At 40.4% G+C, this 24,796-nt stretch overlaps 2 protein-coding genes across 2 annotated transcripts; both read right to left on the minus strand.

Annotated features, from left to right (window-relative positions):
• Nucleotides 1-1,535: 1,535 nt before the first annotated feature.
• unc119a1 (unc-119 lipid binding chaperone a1) lies at nt 1,536-17,803 on the minus strand. The gene is made up of 5 exons (XM_070906136.1): nt 17,680-17,803; nt 3,688-3,801; nt 2,890-2,980; nt 1,787-1,959; nt 1,536-1,648 (listed from the first exon to the last, which is right to left on the minus strand). Exons 1-5 carry the CDS (start codon nt 17,801-17,803, stop codon nt 1,536-1,538), a joined length of 615 nt encoding a protein of 204 aa, XP_070762237.1.
• A 2,096-nt stretch (nt 17,804-19,899) lies between these two features.
• crybb1l3 (crystallin, beta B1, like 3) lies at nt 19,900-23,056 on the minus strand. Its single transcript, XM_070906555.1, has 6 exons — nt 22,943-23,056; nt 21,508-21,581; nt 21,286-21,404; nt 21,057-21,189; nt 20,256-20,398; nt 19,900-20,068 (listed from the first exon to the last, which is right to left on the minus strand). Exons 2-6 carry the CDS (start codon nt 21,571-21,573, stop codon nt 19,900-19,902), a joined length of 630 nt encoding a protein of 209 aa, XP_070762656.1. The 5' UTR covers nt 21,574-21,581; nt 22,943-23,056.
• Between the last annotated feature and the right edge of the window lie 1,740 nt (nt 23,057-24,796).

Raw genomic sequence — 24,796 nt, forward strand, 5'->3', positions numbered from 1 at the left:
TATTGTGATAAACTGATTAAAGAGTGTAATTTTTAAATACATTTGTTTTCCTCATTGTTTCTTGACTTGGTTGTTTGACCTTCACAAGCAGGATTTATTTTTCAGTGAAGTAGGAGACATCTTGCATCCAGTAGCTTAACTTTAAAAATCAAGAACATTTGCACATATTCAGTTTGTTTCACTGAAGGAGAAGTAGTAGATTATTAACTAGGTAACTGTGGAAAAACCTTATCAGAGCCAAGCGAAGTATTTCTTATATCTTTAAAAGCTGTCTGGAAGGGATCTTTCATCAGTGCTCTTAAAGAAAAATGTAAGTACATTTCCAAACCTGTGTCTGTGCCTTGAGAGAACACTGTATAAATTTGAATTATTGAATCAGGCAAAATCAGCATTTTGGAATAAATCTTCTCCATCTCACCAATAAAAGAGAAACAAAGCTGACAAAATAAATTCTGTTACCTTACCAATATCTTATATTCACGTGTTTTTTATTCCTTTTATTTTGTCTACTCTGTTTGTTTATACTTATTCTGATTATTTTTTGTGCTTCACTGTTTTGATAATCTATTGTCGGCTCAACATGATTTTTACCACGCTGTTTACTTTCTTTGTTCAGCGTAGCGTTTCATCTTCAACAAATAAACAATGGATATCAAGATGTCGAAAAAATCCCATATTTATTGCAGTGATGGAATTTCCGCTGTCAAAACTTTACATACTTTTTCATTTTATACTTAAAACATTTATCATAATTAAAGTATACACAGTGTTCAGTACTACAGAGAACGTACTGGATATCAAAATTGGTATCTGACTTTTAGCTAACGTAAGTTTTCTCAACACTTCTCGACACTTCAAAATGGCTATTTATTTAAAAAATACTCCTGAAGTAGTAGTTCTATGAACATGAAAACATACAACAAATGACACATTCACATTGACAAAGTACACATTTCTGTTTGTCATTCAAATGAACGATGACAGGCCAAGATCATGGGAGGAGGACTGAGTCAGTCAGATGTGTGCTACTAGAAATTTAAGAAACTTCAGGAGTAAAAACGTAATGAGATTCCTATACAAACTATATAAATGTACATCTGAATGGATTAATTATTACTGAACTTTTTTAGGGTAATTTCTCTCTTTGTCTCATGGTGTGTCTCTGCCTCGTCATATGAATAGCTTTCAAAACAAAAAAGTTTTCCTGATGATCAAGTGGAACCCACATATACAGACTGAAATCAACAGTATGTACAGACACTGCATGTGTTTGCTGCCCACACACTCACTCAAACACACACTGATGCAAACTGATGATAAAACTGGCAGAATTCGATGTTCCTGCAAAGAGAGGAATGTATTGGTCTGGCAGCTGAATATCTGAATGTAAATTGAAGAAGTTAACGCGAGTGAGAAAAGAGCGTTTAATGCCAGTGACTTGTCCATCAGTTCATCTGTTTCTGGTCCTGAAGTGGTACGTGGTTTGTGGAAAATGTCTAGAGCAGGGAGGAGTGAATGGGTGGAGGGTGCTCTTCCTATGGCCCCCCACTGTAGGAATAGTCTGCCTTGTTGTGCATCACCAGCTTGTTGTCCACAAAGTAGAAGCTGTCAGACTGTGTCTCATACGGGTGCAGGATCATCTCACGCACTGAGAGAGAGAAGAGACACACAGCACTCAGGATTTTGCGTCATTAAATCCTGTTAGATCTAATAAAACGTCTGTGTGTGTGTGTGTGTGTGTGTTCGTCTCTCGTGGTTATGTGTGTTGCAGTATTGTGACACTCACTGATTTCCTCAGACAGTGCGGGGAACTCGTAGATGTGCTCACATGTGTTCTTGCTGCTGGGCATGCAGAAGCCGAACTCGAAATCAAAGCTCTTGAGCAGCTGGTCGCGGAAGTAGTGTCTCTCAATCATGCGGAAGTTGTTGATAGGTGTGTCTCCCACCGTGAACTCCACTCTGCAGAGACACAGGGAGGAAATTCATTTACCAGCCTGGAAGCAAATGATAATACAACGTTTTGGGACTGCTCAAAGGTTAAAGGTTAAATCCAGTTAGTTTCAACTTGGGCCTTATTCTTGTAGCTGTTATGACAACATTGTACTTACCAAAATAATTGCTGACATATGGGAACACAGCAACATCATTACAACAAAGTCCATCGGGGCAAGAAAAATGAGCAGTGTGCACACCCAGATGCAATAATGATACGTCACTGCAAAGGAGAATAATTGTGTGCACAACTACTTGTGATCTAATCCCAATGCAAACCTTAGGGGTTAAGTCAAAGCAGGACTTCCAAAGTTATTTTAGTGATCTCACAGATGTCTACTTTTTGTCCAGAATGATGTTTCTTCTGCGTTGAACGAATGTAACAAGTGGCAGTGGCCGCCACAGGACACATCTGTGGGATCACGGAAATACAAAAAAAGTTTGACTGCCTGGGAGTTTGTTTACATCCTGTCTGATAGCCTGATCTCAGCAATTACTGTAACTTGTTAAAATGCTGTTATTATGGGTAAGAATGATGGCTAAAATTGTGAAAATAAAACCTAAGTTGTAAAATTAGGCCTCGATTATCGAGATGACTCAGTTGTCACAGAGTAAGAATCTGATGATGAACACCGCTCAGGAGCACTGACAACTATTCGGAGGCTGACACAGCAGGTGGGCCGGGCTGCTCTGTATGTTCACAGTTATCATCGTCAGCCTGTCGTCCCACTCTGAAGCCCACACGCCTCCTACATCCGGTATGTGTCTTCTGTCAGTGTATCAGGGCTGAAGGACAATACTGCATCATCATCATTCAGCTTTTTCAAGACCTCAGGACACGCGTCTCTCTTCATTTGCCATTTGGATGTAACAAAGACACGCCGAACGTTAACTTACGTAGCTCCGACCTGCCGCAGCTGCAGGAAGGCCGGGGTGAACTGGTATCGGACAAAACGGCCGGCGTTGGGGTCACAGTGCTTTCTGCCTCCTGCTAAAGAAGAGACATTTAAAAGAAAAGAGGTGCTTTTTTTTAGTTTAATAATTTCCTCAGTTCATTATTTAGACAAATGCTTTTGTGTTGGAACCACAGCTCACTTTACAAACTGTTTTTTCCTCTCAGTGACATGAATAATATCCATTATTACATTGTCTATACTCGCTTAACCTTTGCAGGGTCATGGGGACAACAATAATATCATGTAATAGAAATTAACAAGTAAAATACCCTCAAAAAGATACCGTGGACAGTGAGATAAAAAAGCAAGTAGCTCACATACAACAAAACATCGACTTCAGCTCATATAGTATTACAAAATATGTGATCTGTCTTATCAGAATCAGAATCAGAATCAGAATCAGAAACTGTTTATTGCCAAGTAACATACATTACAAGGAATTTGCTGTGGTATGAAGGTGCTATTGTTTTGATACAAATAAGTAGAATATAAAAGCTAAAATAAGAATAAAAATAAAAATAAGATAAGATAAATAACAACAGTGCAGTGACCAGAATAAAGTAAAGTGTCCAGATAAAGTGTCCAGTAGGGGGTGGGTGCGTTAATGTAACGCAGGGGGGACAGGGGTGATGTACGTTAATATAACGTATAAGTAGTGTTTGTGTTCGGGGGGGGGGGGGGGGTCAATGTAAGTTCGTCAGGTATAATCTGTCATCTAGTGTGTGAGGTCGGTGCTGACCTGGCGTCGGAGGTTTAGTAATCTCAAACAGGACCGTCCCTGTTTCCATGTCACGGATCTTAAACCTGGTGAAGTCGATCATGTGGACATTTTCTTCTGGAGAACAAAGATAATCTGAAAAAAAAAGAGATAAAAGACCCTAAAAAAGCAGTATTCTCATACACAATACCACAAACAGTCTCTCTCTCCTCTTTTCATGAAATCACTGTGAATGAGGCAAACCTTTCATGTCAGGCAGCAAGCTGTTAATTAATGAGAAACTGACTCCTCTGTAGTTCTCTGCCAAGACACAGTAATATCTGCTGCTATGGGCATGTCTGAACTGATCTTATTCAAGCCTGCTCCATGCTGAATACATTCTCCTGACCTTTCTTTGAATGCTCACCACTGTAACCTCACAATAAGGCCAAGGATGGTATTTTATTTTTACACATCACATCTTTCTCTGTGGCAGAGGTACGACACCAACAATAACACATCCCCTCTGAAGACCTCGGCCGCACTAATAAAAGCTCAGACAGTAGTTCAGGTCACACTTTGTGGACTCTCAGACTCATTCGAGGGGATGGATGCACACATTTATACATATAACCCCTACAGTATGTAAAGTAGAATGAACAAAGAATCAGTCTAAATCCTTCTGTTGTGAGTGTGTGGACTACATCTCTGTATTTTCAGAGTGGGTAACACATCAGTTAGCACATACATTTCAAAATTGTTTTATGTACGTAGCCCAAAATTACAAAGTCACAAATTTGCTTTCTTTTCAACATATGACACCTACACAACAACATTCAGCTGGAAATGAAATCTCAGGAAGAGCAACAGAGGAGGGATTCCTCTTCCGGGACGGACAGAAATACCACAGATTAAATGATCTCACTGTGTGCAGAGTATCTCAGTGTTATTCAGTGTAAAGTTTCTCTCTCTGTTGTCCTTCCTCCTTAGAAGACTAGAAAACAATGGGATTAAGTCAGCTAGTGTCAAAGGAGCAACAAGCCTGAACGTTTTTTAGCTACAAAGAACCTCATAAAACTCAAAAAGATTAATTAATTCATTAATTCGCTGCTTCCTGTCTGCAGAGGAAAGAAGAAACACATCGTCTGCCGACACTGAACCTGGATTGTTCTCTCACCTTCTTACAACATATTTCAAAGTGTCTTATTTATTTCTGCACATAACAAAACACAAACAGGGTACGCACAATTTTCAGAATGAAGCGTTGATGTATTTACAGCTCATATATACTGCAATGTACTGCACAGCATTTGTTTTATGGTGGTGATCGCATCCCGGCACTAAACCTGGACTTCTCCTTTTTTATGCATTAAGGTTTTAGTGGTCATTTTATGTTTTTTCTTTATTGCTTGTTTTGTGTCTCTCGTGAAGTTATGTTACGTCCTGAGGTTTCTGTTCTGCTTCATGTAAATTCATCAAACACACACACACACACACACACACACACACATACACACACACACACACACACACACACACCGCCTTACTATAATATTGCTGACTGAATGAACACAAGCCCACTGGAAGACAGAAACTCAAGTACCCCGAGCAGGGTGACAGATTTGGACATGCTAGCACCGTGTGTGTGTGTGTGTGTGTGTGTGTGTGTGTGTAAGCATGTGTGAGACACTCCCCTCCCAATGGGGCAGGATTAGACCTAAGAGGCTTATTGTGTTTTACCATCACATGGAACGACTGGTTAGGAAACACACACACACACACACACACACACACACACACACACACACACACACACATACACACACACACACACACACACACACACGCACACACACCTACTATCTCATCAGGAATTGAATTGAATTGAATTGAAATCTGCTGACGTTGAAAACTACAGCAAAGATGACAGAACATCTAGTGTCTTTCTTTTCTTAAGTTGCAGACAAAAGTGCAATTGAATAATTAGATAATTTAAATGCAAATATTTGTGGTTTACTAATGTGATTGAGTCAGCCTGCGTCATGGTCAACCCACAAGCATGACCTGACAAACCTTGTCAACATTTTTGTACATTGTATTGAACATTGTATTTAGTGTTTCAGAATGCTTCATCATACTGATGGATCTTGTGATATGTTAATTTAAAAACATATAACGTAGCCCTAATAGCAGCGTCTAAAGTCCTCTTCTTTTCACATCATCATCATTAGAGTTCTTCATGTGGTTCTTATTGGTTACAGGTGTAAATCATGTTTATGAATTCTACATTACAGCATTCACTAAATTGATTTTACAGCTGCATGAGGCACAAAAGACCAGACCAAATCTTATTTAAATTGAAATTCTTTAATGTGTATATAACCTTTTTATACCTAAGTTAAGAAGCTTATGTCTTGTGTGATCATCATTTTCATGTATTTTGATGGTCACCAATGTGAAATATTGCACTCACTTTGTCTGATACTAAAGTTAGCCACATTAGATGACATGCATCCCTCCCAAAAAATAATATCTAGAATAATTTAATAGCCCCAGTTATTAACCATAAATAACCACATGTCTTGGCTGATTATGTGTATAGAAACATGTTAAGAACTCATGGACAAATCAGAAATAACTGTAAAAAGGCGGTTGGCTGTGTAAATTCTGATGGGAGGGATGTTTTTATTAAGGATTGTGTTTATATGCATGTGTGCGTGCAGAGAATGCATGTATATCTTGCACATGTTTATGTATACATATGTATTTTTGTGTGCGAGTATGTATACTTGCATCCTTCTGCACATGAGCTGTTTCCATGGTGAACATCACAAGAACCGGTCAAGACGTTTCCATGAAAAGCTGCTCTGGCTCAAAAAGGCAAAGTCTCTTTATATTGCCTTCCAAACTACAGTAAGAGGGTTAGAGAGCTGCTGTTTGATGCAGTGCCCTCTAGTGCCAGTTCATTTGATGTGAGGAGCTTATCTGCTTTGAGAATATTACTATAAGCCTACTGTTAGTTTAGAACTGTGTTTCTTCTAAAGCAACAGCAAGGAAAACACTTTCACACGCTATTTATAGAGTACTTGGATACTACGTGGCCTGAAGGTAATCATCGCAGAGAGTTAGCCACAGATTAACTCAAATCATCTTGACTAGAAGATAAGCTTCAAACAATCATAAACGGGACCAAATGCTGTTATATAATACTACAACTCTCTTCAGTGCACAGAAATGAACATTGCATTCAATCACACTATTCACAGTGTTAACCACTCATGTTAAAAATACATGCATTGCTAACATGATTTATACCCAGCAATCATTTTTTTTACTGCTCCCATTTAATGTGACAGTGATGTAATGCGCATGTACACTTGGTCTCAGGCCAAGTGATTGATTGATTGAGTGTTTTTTATTTCAGTGCACTGAGGTTAAACCAAACTAGCTAATGTAATCGCAACATGATTTTCAGAGTGGAGGATTTATGTAATATGTTATATTGATGTTTGTCTGCGTGTTACACTGCTGAAACCTGTCAAGTGGGCCTGGTTATCATGCTGTAAACAAACACCACCAACTCCAACTTGTCACGTGTGAAATCTTTCAATATCAACATATATATTTTAATGTGATTAATAAAGGGTTAATTAACAGGATTAATCAATACAATATGTAGGATTTTATTAATTGTAATTACCATATAATTACAGAATCAACAGAATCACTGTATGCGACACAATTGTCTGAACATATCTGTTTGTTTTAGGTGAATGAACAATACAAAATGCATCATAACCATATTGCTAATTATTCTATTATTTCTAACTGCAGGCAGCGATGTTCATCCCCGAACTATAGCCACATTATATCAATCGAGGTAACTGTCACCCACTGAATTTATCATTTCTGACAAAAATGGCACTTCATTGAAAATCCGTTGGCAGAATACTGAATGCATCTTGTGTAGATGTCACTGAGCAGCTCTCTTTGTGGGCAGTTGATCGATGGACGTATTTTGTGAATCAGAGACGGCTACTTGCCAAGCCTGCTAAGAAAGACAGATGGAGCATTTCATCTGATAGCACAGCCAGCGAAGTCACTTTCACCCAGCCGAGCGGAAGTATTCACACATAACCAAGTCCACTCCTACAGTCCTATGAAACCCGAAGCTTGTTACCAGCTCCAAACTACACCACAGAGTACAATTTGATTCCATGGCCTCTGCACATGGAGCAGCTTGACTGATGATGACTGGCAGTACTTGTCTTTTAGAGATTTGTAGGAGTAGTAATAAAAATCTGACCCTTTTTTTCAGATGTAGTGACAGAAAAATTAGGTGTGAGCTGTGGGGGGAGAAAAGGAACAAAATACACACTGAATGATGAGAGTCATTTCCAGTTTGTGGGGGTAGAGAGGGAGAAACATGGAGACAATGACAGACATGGGATACAGAGAAAAACGATGCATATTTGAGGGGAAACAATTGTGAAACGTCTTGACTGCTATATCTGATGAATGTAACCTCTTTTGCAGGCTGCCGTTTGTCTCAGTCTTTCTCATGTAGACCAGGCCCTTGTTTCATAGTAATAACAGATGTCTTGGCTTTCATTTGGGAATATTTAGAATTATTACATCATACATTTCTTATTTTGGGAAAAGCATTCTCATTTGTCAAAGTGTAGATAGATTATAAACTTGTTTCTAGAAACATATAGTTGGGACAAATCCTAGGACAAGTGATCCTTGTTCATTTACACGTGTCTGTCAGAGTGAATTAATCAAATAATTCATCTGGCACAATGGTTTTCAGGATTTAGTAACCAACTCTAAAGTGCACTGTAAGCATTAGCACAATCGCTGAATGTTACCCAGTGGGCATAAATACTTCCCTTTCACCTTAAAACAAACACATAATTGCATGCTATGAATAGGTGGGTGAAGAAATGGAGAAAGCACTCCAGAGGCAGGGCCAAAACATGGAACAAGGAAACATGTCTGCAAACATGAAGAATTGTTTAAAGAGTAGTTCGACATTTTTGTAATAACATTTACTCACCTTTTTTGCCAAAAGTTGATACCACCTTCATGTTTGTCCTTTCCATATGGGGCTACAGCCAGTAGACAGTTAGCTTAGCTTAGCTTGACCATGAAATAGTCGGGCCCTTAACCCCCCTTTACGTACGGATTAAACAAACGAGACATACTGTGTTAGTTTAGAGGTGCTGGTAGGCAGATTTTGTTACCTTTGGACAGAGCCAGGCTAACAAGTTTCCTCCTGTTTCCAGTCTTTATGCTAAGCTAAGCTAACCGGCTGTTGGCTCCCGCTGCATATTTATCGTACAGACATGAGAGAGGTATCCATCTAATCATCTGACTCTCGGCATGAAAGCGAATAAGCGCATTTCCCAAAATGTTGAACTATTCCTTTAAGAATTTGCTCTGGCTGCAACACCAAGTAGCCCTCGCAGTACAAAGGAAAACCATACTGCACACATTGTTGCCTAAGTCGCTGTTCCTCTATAGGAAAAGATAGTGAATTTCTCCCTGCTATAACTGTGCATCCATGCAAAGAAATAACGTTTCAGTTATTTCAGTTCAACGTCAGTTAATTACTCTCCCAACTACATGAATCACCTTGTATTGAAATTATGAGGGTAAAATGTTCCTGTACAATATTCCCAAAACACCATGATATACATGTTCATACCTCAGTTCTTTTTCTTTTTGCCTTCTTTCTTTCATCTACACACACACACACACACACACACACGCAAAGTGCTCCACTTCACTTCCTTCAACACTGTCACCTAGCAACGCTCCTTCTGATAGTGTGCCAGCTCGATCAGCGTGTCTTTTTCCTTCCCCTCATCCACCTGGCTTCTCCGCAACAACAAGGTGCAGCAGCGAATCAAAGGAGAGTATCTTAGGTTAGGCATCAGTGGTATGCAAATGAAATGCTCCACGTCGGATGAAGGTATACCTGAGGCCTCCTCCTATAGATTCCTCCTATAAGCATTGAAGCACAGGAGGAATCAGGATCTGCAGATTTTAATGCAGAATATTAAGAGGGTGTGTGCCAACAGTGACTTCAATTATAATATGACTTGATTGATTACAATATATGTTATTGTCTCTGTGGAGAAACATGTCATTAACTCTCAGGACAGGTGTTATCCCTCAATGACACACTGGTCTGTCTACACTCACTTGGTAAATCACATCTTATCTAATTTCTTGTTTTTAGCCTTACAAAGGTTTTTGATGTGTGGTTTCTACCTTATCCATAACACACACACACATTCGTCACAGACCCAAAGACCAGATTCTTGTTGAACATAATAATTCTCGCTCTGCTGGAATACAAAGTCAATACAGTCCTGAAAAGATCCCCTTGGCAGCAGCCCCTCAATGGCGGGTAAAATTAGCACCAGGTCTTGAGTCATGCTGTGTTCCTGTGTTCAGATACACAGAGCCTGTCTGACACCAAAGTGGCATTCATAAAGAGCAAGCGAGCTGCCATTTATAGCCTCTTAATCCCCAAGATTAGCCTGGAGTTACAGACTTTCAGCCGCAGGGATTGACTTCACATGCCTTATTCTTTTCATTTGACTCTGTGGTCTCACCGTGTGTTGAATTAATCCCAGAACATGAGGAAGAACAATGCAATACATGTTTATTTGCCTTCACGTTAAGATAATTCATAGCCCAAGGCAGCTAGTGACATCAGCATCACACCTTGATGTTCACATCATGATGTACAGTGCACCTGTGTACGACAGGCTGCTTCATGTCTCTCGGTTAACAGCACCTGTAGGCAAACTGGCAAATGTCGAGGTTCATGCAGAGGTTGCACTCTGAGCAGCTGAATGCAGATGAGAGTCTTTCCTCTTATCTGTCTCTGGCCTGCATCACCAAGTGGGAAAAAAAACAAAAACATTCTTCAGTGAGAGGGTTTTATGAGGACAGATATTGTGATCTAAGCTGCCTGGATGAGAATGACACTGAACCGCGAAACCATTCATGGAAAGACAAAAAAAGATGACATTTTGGGAGATATGCTTATTCACTTTCTCGCCAGGAGGTCGATCAGTATCACTCTCATGTCTGTACTTTAAATGCAGTTAGCTTAGCTTCACATAAAGACTGTAAACAGCTACCCTGAGTCTGTCTGAAGGGAAAAAAAATCTGCCTCCCACCACCTCTAAAGCACACTAATTATCAAACAAACAAGACGTGTTAATTAGTGAGCTTTAGAGCAGCTTGTTTCCAGTCTTTATGCTAAGCTAAGCTAACTGGCTTCTGGCTGTAGCTTCATATTTACCGTACAAACATGAGAGTGGTATCAATCTTCTCATTTAGTGTTACTGTAACTCTCAGTAAGAAAGCAAATAAGCATATTTCCCCAAATGTTGGTAGTATTCCTTCCATACTTTTTCCTTCAAGGGATGAGATAATGTTAAATTGTAAAATCAATAGAAAAACTTCCTCGGCTGAAGAAGATTTGGGCTCAAAGACATGTAAAAGCGATGAACAACAGGTTTTGTAATCACCAAACTATCGTTACAACTTTGAAATACGTACTGTGCAGCAGCTCACCCTGCATGAATGTATCAGTGGCTCAGTAAGAAGTGTCCATTCTTCAGGTGAACCACACTACTTCATTACAGAGTATGATCTAACCTCAGGCACACACACACACACACACACACACACACACACACACACACACACACACTGTGACCACTCTGTCACATTTAGGGTCACGCTGTGAGAGGAACCTGGAGGGACACTAATGATTTGTCTTCCTCCCTGCTCTCTTCCCCTCCTCTCTATGGGCATGATCTAAAAAGAGAAAATGCCTTGCGGACAGTGACAGTTTCTACCCAGAAAGTTCAGAACAAAAAAACGCATTAAAAAGGTTTCATTCAAACAATAGGAAATACATGATGATTTTTACTAAGTATTGATGCCTTTAACTGAACAGCTTACGTCAAAGTTCTAACATTTTGTGTTAGACTGATTATTAATTCAGTAAAATTCAGTAGAATGGTGTAATATTTGTGAATTAAATGTCTTTATCTACTGTATATTTTATGCAAAAGTCACCACTTGCAACCCATTTGTACAACAGGTTATTGGAAGCAACTACAGCAAGTTATCCCTATCTGCACGGCCAGGAGCCCAAAAGAACTTGTCGTTTTATTATATCTAAATAGATGTCTACTTTCATGACGTCTGTAAATTTCACTCATGAGAACGAAGGTAAGTCTAGACTAGTGTAAATCTACTGGGTACATAGTTTTGCCCCGTAGGAGTAATAATAATGTACAGATAAAGTATTTAAAGTAAAAACTGAACCATAAGTAAGGGCTCCCAGCTCTACATGCAAAACAGCTAAAATAGAGAATGAGGTTGGCTGCGTTCTGCTCAGGATCATCCCTGTTTAATCTGATTTAGATCTTTCAGAAACTTCATCCTATCAGGAGACGGTGGGGCGTTCACTGTCTCAGATAAACTAACATAGTCATGCATGAATAGAACGTGACATAAAGGAGTGTTTGATTGCATGGTTAGGTTTGTTGTATGTTTTTTCGACACAATGTCCTAAACGCAAATCACTTTTAATATGTGTGTTAAACGCCAGTGGCTCCCAAACTGAAGGTCAGGGCCAAGGCATCATAAGATGAATCTAACAGGACTCGAGAGAATTAACAGAAAGCAGTATGATGTTCCTCTAAGCGTACCTCTTTTGAGGTCTCTAAATATTCTTCAAGTAAAACAGGAAGAAGAACAATTCCCACTTTAGTTGATCTGGTCTTAACTCACAGACACATTGCTTTGTCTTAAGGGGTCACAAGCCATAAAGGTTGGGCACCTCTGGTTAAGACCTTGCATCTTAATGTAGAAAACATTTTTCAACAATGTTCAGCTTGGATCATAGCTGACATACTGTACTTATCATACGCAAGCCATTGAAAATCCACTTGTGCTATGTAAGAGGTATATCATCCGTGATCTGGCACATAGAGAGCCATGGGAACATCTGACTGTGGAGAAATGTTTGCAGCTGCTCTTGTTTGTGTCTGATTTCTATGCAGAGAAATTTCAAGGGGGATTACAAGCAAAGACCACAAGTCGAGTGTCTCACGTCTGACCTCCAGCAGTGACAAGGTCTTTAGGATTATTCACCTCTTATTGGTACTAAGAAGGCATTCTGAGTCTTCTTTGCATGTTGGTCTGAGCTAATATTATCTAGTACCAAAACCTTGAAGAGTAGAGGTCAACTCCCCCGTTTTGTCAATTGAAATCCAAAATGCACACAGTTAGGACTGATGTGAAGGAGCTTTCAGCCTCACCTCAAGGAGAAATATCAACACCAGCCAGTATTCAGTATTCATACTGATTTTGGACTATAGGACAGTTCAATCTTAAATAATGCACCTTTAACATGATAAAATTTGTAATATTTAGTTACTCTGATCCTGAGTCTGGCAACGAGTGCCTGAATCAACGAGTAAGACCAAGCACAAGCATGAGATTGTGTTGATGACTGATGTGGATGCAGCAACAAGCTGTCTCTCTCCATGTCAAATCACTCTGAAAAAGTAACCTTGTGACAGCTGTGCATGGGAGATTAAGAACCGGCAGCACCAATCAATTTTAATTAAAGCTGTATCCATTGTGTTGGCAGCCACAGAGAGTGGAAATCCCGCCCGACGCAGATAAAGCACTGCTCTGTGTCCCAGACTTATTAAAGCCAAATAATTGATCACCCATTAATGTAAAAGGAACCGGACTGTTCTGAGTAAATTATCCGGATGAGGCAAAATTACACACCAATGTGGGTCCTTTGAGCCAAAAATACCCAAAGTACAACAGATCATCTAGTGTGGTCGAGCTTCTGCATCCCATTACACAGTAATTCCAATTTTGTTTTTATTTTTTGAAGGCATCTCTCCTCTAATTATCTGCGTCTATTCTTATTAAGAATTTTGGAATTGCTGTTGTGAAATGTTTTGAAATGCACTCACTTTAATAGCGAAGAAATTCTGATGCAAGACATCAAGAGTGTTTGAGAATTTCATAAATAATATCACTGATTGTAACTCACCGCCTTTGAAAGCAAATAATTCAGTGTTTACTAGAGCACCACTAGTACTAAAGAATAAAATATTAACAGACAGCAGATTAAAAAACATAAATGGTTGTTTTCACAGTTCATTTGATATTGATGGACGCTTCATTTCACATCCTTAAAGGCATCAGTATGCTTTTAAACCGAGTCCTTGTCAGATCTTTGAGCAGCGTCTGACACTCCCTCCCCTCACACCTTCCTGACATCAGAGTTGCGTTCAACAATTTCTGTAACTTTTGAAACTGACAAGCAAATCCACTTCCCTCAGGAGGGATTCAAACTTCAAACTCTCTCTCAAGCTCTACTAGACCTACTTCCTTCACTTTTCATGTGTACAACTAAGTGTGCACCATTATCCTGTGACGGCAGGCCCAACCTTTGTGAGGCCAGTTAGAACACTTTTACCTTTGTCTTAAAACAATAGTCGGGTGCCCAAAAGAACACTGAAAGAAGTTTTTGCTGCTGTGATCTTTCCTCCTGTTCATCCTGGACATTAAGAGTTCCCTGTATAAAGCTCTTCCAATGGAAGTGATAGGGGACCAAATTCTAATCCCTTGTTCTGTGCTGAAATGTACACCAAAGTTTATCTGAAGTTAATATGCGGCTTTGGCAGTCTTAGTTAGACAGCCAAGGGATTATCTTCCAACATAGCTCAAATACATAACTTCAAAATTCCCTCTTGGTGTTACTGTCCCTCCACGGCGGCTCAGCATGTGTCTGGGGATGCAAAAAAAGAAACTTCAGGAGATACTCATTTGATTCAATTAACTCAGACTGCTGAAGCCTAATAATAACTTCAGATAAACTTTGGTAAGCATTTTTACACAGAAAGAGGACTATGGATTTTGGCCCCATCACTTACATTGAATTCTCTTTAGGAAGGCCAGTATGAACAGGAGGAATGATTACAGCAAACAAAAACTCTTTTAATGTTCATATGGACATGTGAGTATTGTTTTGAGACAGACCGAAACAACTGTGAATCCTTTAAGGCTAGAAACACAGCCCTCTTGTTCATTTGACAGGCGGCAGTCTGTCGCCGCAGCTCCGGCAAAACAACGCAGGGTCGTCTGGTAAAAAAAGCTGAACCAGGCTCAACATTTGTTACTGCACAACGTCATCCAGCAAAGCGCTCTGTGAGCCAATCAAATACATGCAAACACGCTGTTGGACTACGCTGTATTTGCATCCGTGATAACTTTCCAGAGTTGTACAATCCGGTCTCTGAGTGTTATAAATCACTGTGCAGTCTTTTGGCGTCTGATAAGCCTTTAAACGCATTAATCTTATATCTGAACTTCCTGGATCGTATTTCATTGTCTCACCGGTACCTTGAACAACACGCCCCCACCAACTCAGCCCCCTGCTTTTCACTTTTTATCAACAGGAAATCCTCACCCTCTCTTCCTCTGACTGCTCACTCCAGTGCACTTACATGGAAACACAATTAGACATGGTGGATGAGAGGAGAGTGGGTACAACAGAGAAGAAGCAGAGACACAAATAACAATATTCAGCACAAAACCATCCCAGATTTTCTCAAAAAATAAATGTTGATTTTAACCAAGGATACTTCTATTTCACTTCCATCAGTAATTATTATTATTTTTTTTACAAAATGTCAATTATAAGCGTAACATTTATCCGGTAACAGCTGTATTTCTGTTCATTCTGCCTGTCTTCATATCATATCCATCATGTAAACAGAAAACTGATAATGTGCCATTTTTCATATCTCAGTGGCGCTTCTCTCCTGCCTGGATTATATTTCTTCTCCTCTCCGCCGGTGTGACAATGAGGCGCGGTGCCTCACTTATCAGCACTGAACCACCGTGACAGACTGGAGCTGGGCCGCCCCAAAATGGTGGCATGTACCTCCCAAAAACACAACTGGAGAAGTCATTTAAACTGTAGGGTGAGGCATTTTCTTCTTCCCCTCTTTTCCAACTGTGATTTTCTTTCTCTTGCAGCAGAAAATGATTGCCTGAATTGCGCGGCGCGCTATGCTTATCTCTGTGGTGTGGGTCTTTTGTGTGGTCTGCCGTTTAAAATGATTGGGCCTTGGAGAGAAACAAGGAAGCAGATTCAACATCAGGTCATCGGTATAAATCCAAATATCGTCCAGCCGTAGTTCAAATGAACAGAAATTTAATTGCTGACAGGTTATGACAGTATAACATTTTTTTGTGGATATTACACATATTACATCTTTCTCATCTTTCTGTTAAAATTTGAAGCTGTGTAAATGAAGTAAATGAATGGATAGGGAACACAACAACTACATTTCCAATGTGAAACTGTAAACAAACTCACTCACACTTCAGCTCCAGGGTTATTAATTGCCTGAGGTGTATCGCGTCATTGCAGAAGGCTGCGTTACAGCCCTCCTGACATAATCCAGATTATTTAGATGTGAATGGAGAGCGGAGATTACTGCACCATCATGAGTGATTTAAGTATAATTGCACTGGCGGAGCCCTACTATTGCTTTTCCACTGAGGGGGTACCAGATGAAAATAGATGTGCTGGTCTGAGAGGGCATGAGGGCAGAGAGATGGGGTTAACATTGTGGGGGATTTTGTGTTTGAGGGGGGTTCATTTAGATAATCATTGCTATTTGAATGAATGGAAATTAACTGTTTACAACATCAGAAAAACAATGATAACTGATATATTTGCTTTTTGTGTTGTCAGTTCATTCACAATTAATCAATTTGAAAATGAAAGCAGGTTTCAGTCCTGTTGTTGTTGGTGGCAAGTGGATTACTGATAGCTAAATCTGATGTTTTCTTTATGCTATGTAATCAGACATTTAGTTTAGGTAAGTAGAGGGGGTAAAATTCAGAATATCATTATACACTCTTAATTTAGGGTCCACTGTACCAGATTTTTTCAGAGCTTTCAACCCCCTCTCACAGTAACTAATAGTAGAGTTTGCTCTCATTTGCTGATGAAGATCTTGAGATGTAGTTGAAAGCTCTAGAAAAAATCTAGTAATTAGATTTTTTTCTACTCCACAAACTGTATACTGTATACTACCCTGACTTAGACCTCTATGTGCTTCACACCATTTCACCCATTCTGTCACCCTCAATCACAACAGCTACGTGGGTCAGCAAAAGCTAATCAGTAATAAATAAATAATCCAGGTGGCATATTTTGTAGTAGATAGCTTTGCAAAGTTTAGAATTGGTGAAATTCCTCTCTGACTCTTCTCAGGAGCTTAAAACCAGGCCTATGAGTTGACTTACAGTCTCAGTTCTGTTACCATGACATAACATGGAGACAGTTTCCATAACATGTTAATCAACAGGCTGATAGTATTCTTCTCTTGCAGCTGACTACGGTCTGTGACGAGCTCTATAATCAGCGGCTCACGTCTCGGGCCACCTGTTACCTCAGAGCCACAGGTGTCTTGAGGTGAGGACGTAGTAAGAGCCAGATTTCCTTCAGCAGGATTTGAGAAGCACACCAGGAAGTACATACAGTCACCTGCTCTCTCCTCCAATGCCCACACACTCACACTCAAAACACCCACAAACATGCAAACACATACAAACAGAAGTAACAGAGGTGAACTCAACGTGCAATCTAAGGTCTAGTAATTGTCCTCGTGTGAGACCTAACAGTATAACTGCTCACTGAGTGAAACACACGCTGGTTAAAAGTGGAAAGTCTTCTCTAAAGCTATGGAGACTGACAGACTGTGTCGCTGTCCATGGTACCTACGTGTGGTTCCTCGAGGCAGCCAATAAATACAGTAAATTAACGCAGGCAATGTGTTACATTACATACCGAGAGACAAAGCAGCAGCAGATGGGTTGCACTAATCTCCTCTAACTGTAAGGCTTTAAGTACTCTTCCCATCCTGCCAATTACAGTAGCAGGTTACTTACTCTTGGTGATCTTCTGTAACCCAAGCACATCCTCGGGCGTTATTACGGTATTTCTGCGCAATTCTTCTTCAGTTGTAACCGGGATCCCCATGTCTGATGAGTTGCAGCCTTGCTGCACTTTCATGTCCAACAGAAGAGGGCTGTTTCGGTGTGCAACCTGACAGGAACTGATGCTTTTCTGATGCTCTCGGCGTCGTCGCCGCGGGAGCCGATTTACTTGCGTCGCAGCCTTTAGTTGCGCGCTGGCTACACCTTACGGCACACAGGCTCTGTGCTGCTACAAGAATAACTCATTCTCCGTGCCTCCTCCCCTTCTCGATCCGGTAAAAGATAAAAATCAGCCCTTAGCTCCCTCCCTCCCGCGCTCAAGGCTCATCGGCTCTCTCACAAGCTATTTAATCCAAATCCTGTGGCTTTAAACCGACCAGCAGTGCGTGGCTGACAGTCTGCGCGCCTCGTCATCTGCTCATACACCAGTGCGTGCATGGCTGGGCTTTACTCAGGAACAGTAACTGATTACTCAGTATGAGCTCCTACCTCCGGTGAAGCAGAAGTAAGTTGGTGTCAGATATGACATGTTGAAATGATAGGAGAGCAGAGAGCTAATTCATCAGAAAGCTGTTTAAACGTCAGTTTCTCTCCTTTAAAAGTAGCCTATAGGTTATATGTTCACACCGTGCATTGAAGTTTCCAAAAACTTAAAGCTTTTATTCAATATCTTCTTGAGGTAGCACTATACACCTCAACAGGTAAGGTATCATCAAGTGTGCTGTTTTTTTAAAATGCATTTTTAATATATATTTTTTTGTCCACCAGGAGGCAGCAGAACAACCTGTAAACATAACATTGACGTGTCCCCTTAAAATGTCGTTATGCTCTGCTTTCAGTAGACACTGAACAACATTAGCGTTTATTTGGAGTCGTGTTTCTGGCCTCCTGATGAATGTAAGTCCAATATTTACCCTGCTTCTACCTCAGTTTTGGTCGTCACCAACTCCTGCAGGAAATATGTGGCTCTTTAGCTGCTAAATGCTCCACTATGCCCACCAGCTATACTTTAACAGTCTGTAGTTTGATGCAGGGCAGGTAGTGCACAGTGGGTATATCAGAGCTTTTTTGCTGGAAACATCTGCCTGCAGCCACTGGAAATGAGAGCGGTGAGACTGAAAGCTGAAAGGCCCTATAACGCTCTTTAGAGCTGAGAGACACTGCAGAGTTGCGTGATGATTCTCTGTGGGTTTGTCACTACGAACGTCCTCTTTCACATTACACATATTTGATCCATTGTTAACAAAAAATGTTGATTAGTGACTCTTTGAAATGATGTCCAGTTAGAACACCTGGGTATAATACACAAAAGCAGGGAAACAAAGAAGGAGATGAGACAATCTGTCAGCTTTATAATATCTTTATTTCATTTTTTTTTTCATTGGAAAGTTGCTTTCCAGATGCCAGCATCCCTGAGAAAGTGTAAAATGCAAATCTTCTGGACAGCCCCATCAATGAGCTGAAACAGGCCAGCCAAAAGATATTCACATCTGCAAAACACCACCCTGCACAGCCACCGTTGTCTTGTTTAATCACAGACTGGCCAGTCCCCTCCTCCCATCACTGAAGTGAGCCTTTTGCTTTGTGGTGAGGAGATAGTGCCTCCCTCTGCTAGGCAATCTTACTGCAGGGCATGTGCAGAGCTGAGAGCTGTCCATGGTAGTACTTTGTGAGGAGTGATATGATTGTTTAGCCCTTTACTCTCTAAAATCTGTGGATCTCAGGAGAAGGAGAGCGCTTATCGGCATCATTTCAGCTAGAAACACATAGGCGGGTAAATAAAAATAAAATAAAAGGGTTATAATAGCATTGAAACAAACTAATAAACACAAACTTTCACCTTAAATCTACCAATCATCTATAATCCCATTTTCATAAATATGATAAATCATATCATCTTTCTATGAGGTCTGTAGACAGAGAGCATTGCTACCGTTTTTACGGGTGTTACAGTTACTCTGGAAGTCTGTGACAAGCAGAACATCTCATCAGAAGCATTCACGATGCCACATACTCCCAAGTCCTACCAGTAAAAGCAATAACAATATTCAAAAGCCATTAGCTTGTGTGGCTAAGTGGCTGTTGAAGAATTCCCAAGGGATGATTAGCAGCGTGGCGAGCCTGACCCCTTGCTATTCCCTCCTGTTGGCCCACAGTCTGCCGGACTCCTCTCTATGCGGTCATCTCGAAGCAGCCCCTGCGGTGCGTCTGCATGTCTCTCACCCGGCGGATGGACTGGATCTGGGGGTGGTGGGCTCCCCAGTCATTCCAGTGCTTGTAAGGGCCCATTTCAAACACGTACTGGAAGCCACGGTAGCCAGGGTACTGGTAGCCCACCCAGCTGCGTCGGAGAAACACATGTGAACCACAAAGCTCTACTGATGTTGACTAAAAGCTTTTAGTTTTCATGTAATTCTCTGTACTTTGTCAAGAAGGAATCTTAACCTGTATAGATATACTTCTTCTCTTACTATGCCAATATTAATATGTAAGTGAAGTTTAAGTCAGTTTTCTCTGAAATCACTTACGTTCCACCGGTGACCTGAATGCTGGCAACGCGGTCCTGGAAGCCGTAAGACCACAGGCTTGGAATATCCTCATCACACACCTCCATCTTACGACCCTCGAAGTTTGGACATTCATACAGGCAAATCTTGTGGTCCTGGGGATCCTATAACATACAAACATCAGAATCAGGTGTATTGCCAAAAAGGTTTTCACATACACTTTTGCCTGAGTGATTTTGTGCATAACATTAAACACAGTAAAATAAAAATATTTTACAAGTCCAGAAAAAGTCAACAATCATAAATAAAATTGGAATTTACAATAAAAAATATGAAAGGAATATGAAAGATATATAAAATATATATTTTTTAAACTGAAAAGCACAGTGTTTAAAACAAAGAGGATGGAATGTGCAAATGTTCACACATGTGTAAACATCCCTTTCAAGTATGTTAATGTTTACCACTTTTCATACAGATACTGTAGATGTTGTTGGTGCAGCTTCTGGTTCACTCTCTGTCCCAGATTTTAACCAATAAAGAGATTTAAAACAAGAAACGTCCAGTCAGGACCGCTAAGGTTAGATAAAGTATAAAAGTATGTATGAAAACAGTTATTGTTATGTAATGCTGGTTATTGGTTTGAATGAATGAGCATATAAATAATATAAATACGCATAAAACTGCGACCATAAAAAGCATTTTCCCTTGAGCCAATAGAAGATGGGTGAGAGGGTAGATGACAACAATGGTAAAAACCACACAGCCACTATAGATAGGTAATGCGGCACAAATAACCCCTGCAGGCTGATCCCAACTTACCATTCGGACGGGCCTGACCGACATGAAGCGGTCGCACCGGTAGCTGTTGGACCAGGTGTCCCAGCGGGGATACTCTCCCTTCTCCAGCATGAACATCTCACCAGTCATGTTCTGCTGCTCATAACCCACCCAGCTGGATAGACAGACAGATTGAAATGTTACTTTTAATCGGGTAGGGAAAACATATAGTGTCGTAACATATATTTGGACGGCGGGTTTGGTGACTTACGGTCCACACTCGACCCTGATGGAGCCGATTCTGTCGAAACCCTTCTCACGCAGGTTACGGCTCTCTCCAAACAGGTCCATCCTACGGCCCTGGAAGTTCTCATATTCATAGAGGTATATCTGGAAAGTAAAAAAAGTAGCTGAATGCATTTATTTCTGAAGTCAAATATGCACCATTAGTTTTTGTAGTTTTTAGGATTGGTTGATTAAAAATAAGTAGTACCTTGTGATTGCGCAGCCCGATGGCAGAGTGGCTGCCAATGCTGCCCTGAGCACCTGAGTGAGACATGATCAGATCTAGAGAGAGATGAAGCACAAAGTCAGTCAGCCATTTTCAGAGATCTCTGTGGGGTTATGAAGAGGGTAATTACTGTTTCTTGACTGCTGGAATGCAGCTTGTACTCCAACACAGTGAGAGTGGTGTGTAAAATGGCAGGTGTGTGAGCACAAGGGTTCTTCCTGTTGATAAGAGTCACTGGAGGGATCCTTCAGTTGCACAAGGCGACATTCATGTTCATTCATCTAACAGTCAGGGCCATCGCTATCACAGCTGTTCAAAGGCCCTCAGCAAATGCCACAAACTGAAGCAACCTTTGATATTCAAATGTAATGAAAGTCGATATGAAGAGGTCGTTAAAATAATCAAAATCAGCTCAAACCCTTTTAATTGCCTTAGTGCTAAAAGGGAACAGTCTGTTTCTTCATACAGTAGCTCTGCTGTTGATGTTCACATACCTTTAAAGCGACATAGGAGAATAATTGATCTCTAGATGTACCTTCATTTTGTGAAAATGCGTCCTGATGAAGGTTTTAAAGAGTTAACTAACACGGTTGACCATAATCAGAATCACTGACGGGTGTGCTCTGTTGCACCTGTAACCACACCCAACAATGACGTCACGGTGGACTGACACACCCTGGAGTACACTACTACATCACTGCAGCAAGGTGAGATGTTAAACCACTGGAAGTCAGCAAAAACAAGATTTTGACGGGGTGTTAAGTTGCTCTTTTGGACTTCTTCTATAACGTACTGAATATAAACCTCAAGGCTGAGTGCCTTTTCTTTCTTTTTTCACCAGTTTTCAATTTGAAAAGCAAAATGGAGAAAAAGTAAGCATATTTCTGCAATAATGTACATGCAAGCATTTGTGAAACGATGTTGTTCTTTGTACATCATTCTGCGTTTCCAGTTAAATTGGAGTATAACTGATCACCTATTAATGTTTTGCTTGCTCAAATCCACCCCAACAACCTTTTGTTAGCAAAAATGGTTTCATCTGATCATGCCCCTTTCCATGAGAGCAAGAACACTCATTAACCAGCCACAAAGAACAGATCTGTCTAAACCTACCATGATCCATTTTTTAAGGTTAAAGGATTGGATACCAACCCTCATCTTTCTCATCCACATGACCTCAGGGTGAGCAACTGAACGAGTGCGAGCAGGACTAAAACATAAAATCATACCCTGCTGCATTTTGTGTCAATATTCCATCTACTCAGTCCAAAGTTTTAACGTTTAAGAGAAGAGCCAATCCTTGCTTGGTTCTTTTAGTCCAAAGTGTGAGTAGACAGGTAAACCACAACATTCCCCTTAATATCCAGTGATTCTAGCAGTTCTTAAACAGTTAGAAGACTTCAGAGTGGAAACTTACAGTTACAATTGCAGGTTGAAACGGACCGACCTTTGGAGAAAGTGATGGACGCAGGCGTTTTGAGCGGGGATATATATATACATTCACATCCAGCCCGAGCCTATAGAGGCAGGATTCTGACTTTTCATTGGCTGCGAGCTGTTTTGAGCGTGGTATGGGGTCAAAGGTCACACTGCTTATCTGTGGACAAGTCATGCTGACTCGGCTGCATGTTTTGTTGTCCAGCACCATTGTGGGGGACCGGGGACAGTCACTGCCATCAGCAGAAAGTTTGCCTGCCTTTCTACCCACACACACACACACACACACACACACACACACACAAACACACACAGTTACTTCAGCAGCCATGTCTCTCACGCTCTGTCTCTTTCGTTCTACATTCTTGTTCTATTTTCCTTCCCTTCTGTCATTTTCTCCAGTTTCCCTGTGATCTGGTTTGCCTCTCAGCTCCATATTCTCTCTCTCTCTTTCTTTTGATCCTTGGTTCAGCAGGTCCAAGCCTTTGAGCCCTGTGTGTGCAATGTGCTGACTGCAGGAGCGGCATCCATCTCTCTATTGTTTAGACAGGCGAGTGCTGGACACTCTTTTGCTTATTATAATGCTGGACAGGCTGGATCCATACATACACATCTCATACCCCCCTGCACACCCATGTCATATGTACACATGCGCTTGTACATGCACAGCGGCACGCAATGCACGCTAAACAGAACACTTTCTCTTTGTGACTTATGAAAATAGATTAAAATACTAATCATGTGACCAAATCACGTCTGATTGCTGTTTCTGTTTTCTAATAAACTAATCATTTTACATGTAAGATGTGTGAATATTTGATCACGGATCTCTCACACCTGTGGCACTATGATCTTTTAAATGCTTGCAAAACTATTGGAACATTGTAAGAACATTTCCATCCGATTGTGTTTAAAAGTCAAATATAAAAATGAATTATAAAATGGATTATTAGAGCATGGAAAAAGAACCCACAGGAAATGTCATCTTTTGTTTTTGCAAATACAAAAACAATATCAACACGTTTGACATCTGTGCTATTTTAGACATTTATAGAGTAGACACTGGAAGAAGAACAGAGATTTAACTAGATCAATTTCACTCTGATTCTAATCATTTAGCTGCCGCTGAGAAAATGTAGTTATCTGTAGTTGCCTTCTACAGGACTGATGCTTTTATTACCACCATGTAGCCCTACTTGCTTGTACACATTTGCAATACATGAGGCACTTATGTCACTTTAAAAAAAAACAGATTTAGATGTGTTTCTTAAGATTATTTATCTCTGTGTTATTGTTTAACTTCACCTTTGCAAGTCATGCTACATTTACAGTGACAACAGCATTGGTCTTTATATTAGTTTTGCTTGCTTACAATATTCTGCACATGCTCGCTCACGAGCTTAGAGCTTCGCGCTAAACACAGGAAAGGATGCTCTTATATTAAATATTACACTTAAATATGAATTAATACCATACAAAGATAGTAACACATGCACACTGAAACAAGTTTTCTATTTCAGACAATTATTTAATTCCTCATCAACTGGGAGTATTAAAGGTATATATAGCTTTGTAATATGTGTACAAGCAATAAAAATGTAGATACGCTAGGTGAACTGCTTTGAAAACACTGATCTTCATAAAGAAAAACAACATTAAATGAAATGATGAAGTTACTTAAGTACACTACAAGGTCAGTTGTTACCACCTAAATGGATTTGTGTGAACATGTAAGTGTTTGAGTTCCTCTGGATGCTCTGAATGTATGTGCGACTGTATGAACAGGCCTTTGCGTGTGTGTGCATGACTGAGCATGTGTGTATATAGGGGTGAA

This window comes from Enoplosus armatus, chromosome 5, assembly GCF_043641665.1.
Source record: "Enoplosus armatus isolate fEnoArm2 chromosome 5, fEnoArm2.hap1, whole genome shotgun sequence".
Lineage (NCBI taxonomy): Eukaryota > Metazoa > Chordata > Actinopteri > Centrarchiformes > Enoplosidae > Enoplosus > Enoplosus armatus.

What these genes read in the sequence shown, in the direction of transcription:
- unc119a1 (XM_070906136.1), bottom strand. Translation starts at nt 17,803, where the DNA reads ATGAAAGTGCAGCAAGGCTGCAACTCATCAGACATGGGGATCCCGGTT. An exon ending in TACTAAACCTCCGACGCCAG is followed by an intron (nt 2,981 to 3,687) that starts GTCAGCACCGAC and finishes CTTCTTTAGCAG; the next exon opens with GAGGCAGAAAGCACTGTGAC. An exon ending in CGCACTGTCTGAGGAAATCA is followed by an intron (nt 1,649 to 1,786) that starts GTGAGTGTCACA and finishes TCTCTCTCTCAG; the next exon opens with TGCGTGAGATGATCCTGCAC.
- crybb1l3 (XM_070906555.1), bottom strand. Translation starts at nt 21,573, where the DNA reads ATGTCTCACTCAGGTGCTCAGGGCAGCATTGGCAGCCACTCTGCCATC. An exon ending in TCGGGCTGCGCAATCACAAG is followed by an intron (nt 21,405 to 21,507) that starts GTACTACTTATT and finishes TTTACTTTCCAG; the next exon opens with ATATACCTCTATGAATATGA. An exon ending in CGGTCAGGCCCGTCCGAATG is followed by an intron (nt 20,399 to 21,056) that starts GTAAGTTGGGAT and finishes TGTATGTTATAG; the next exon opens with GATCCCCAGGACCACAAGAT.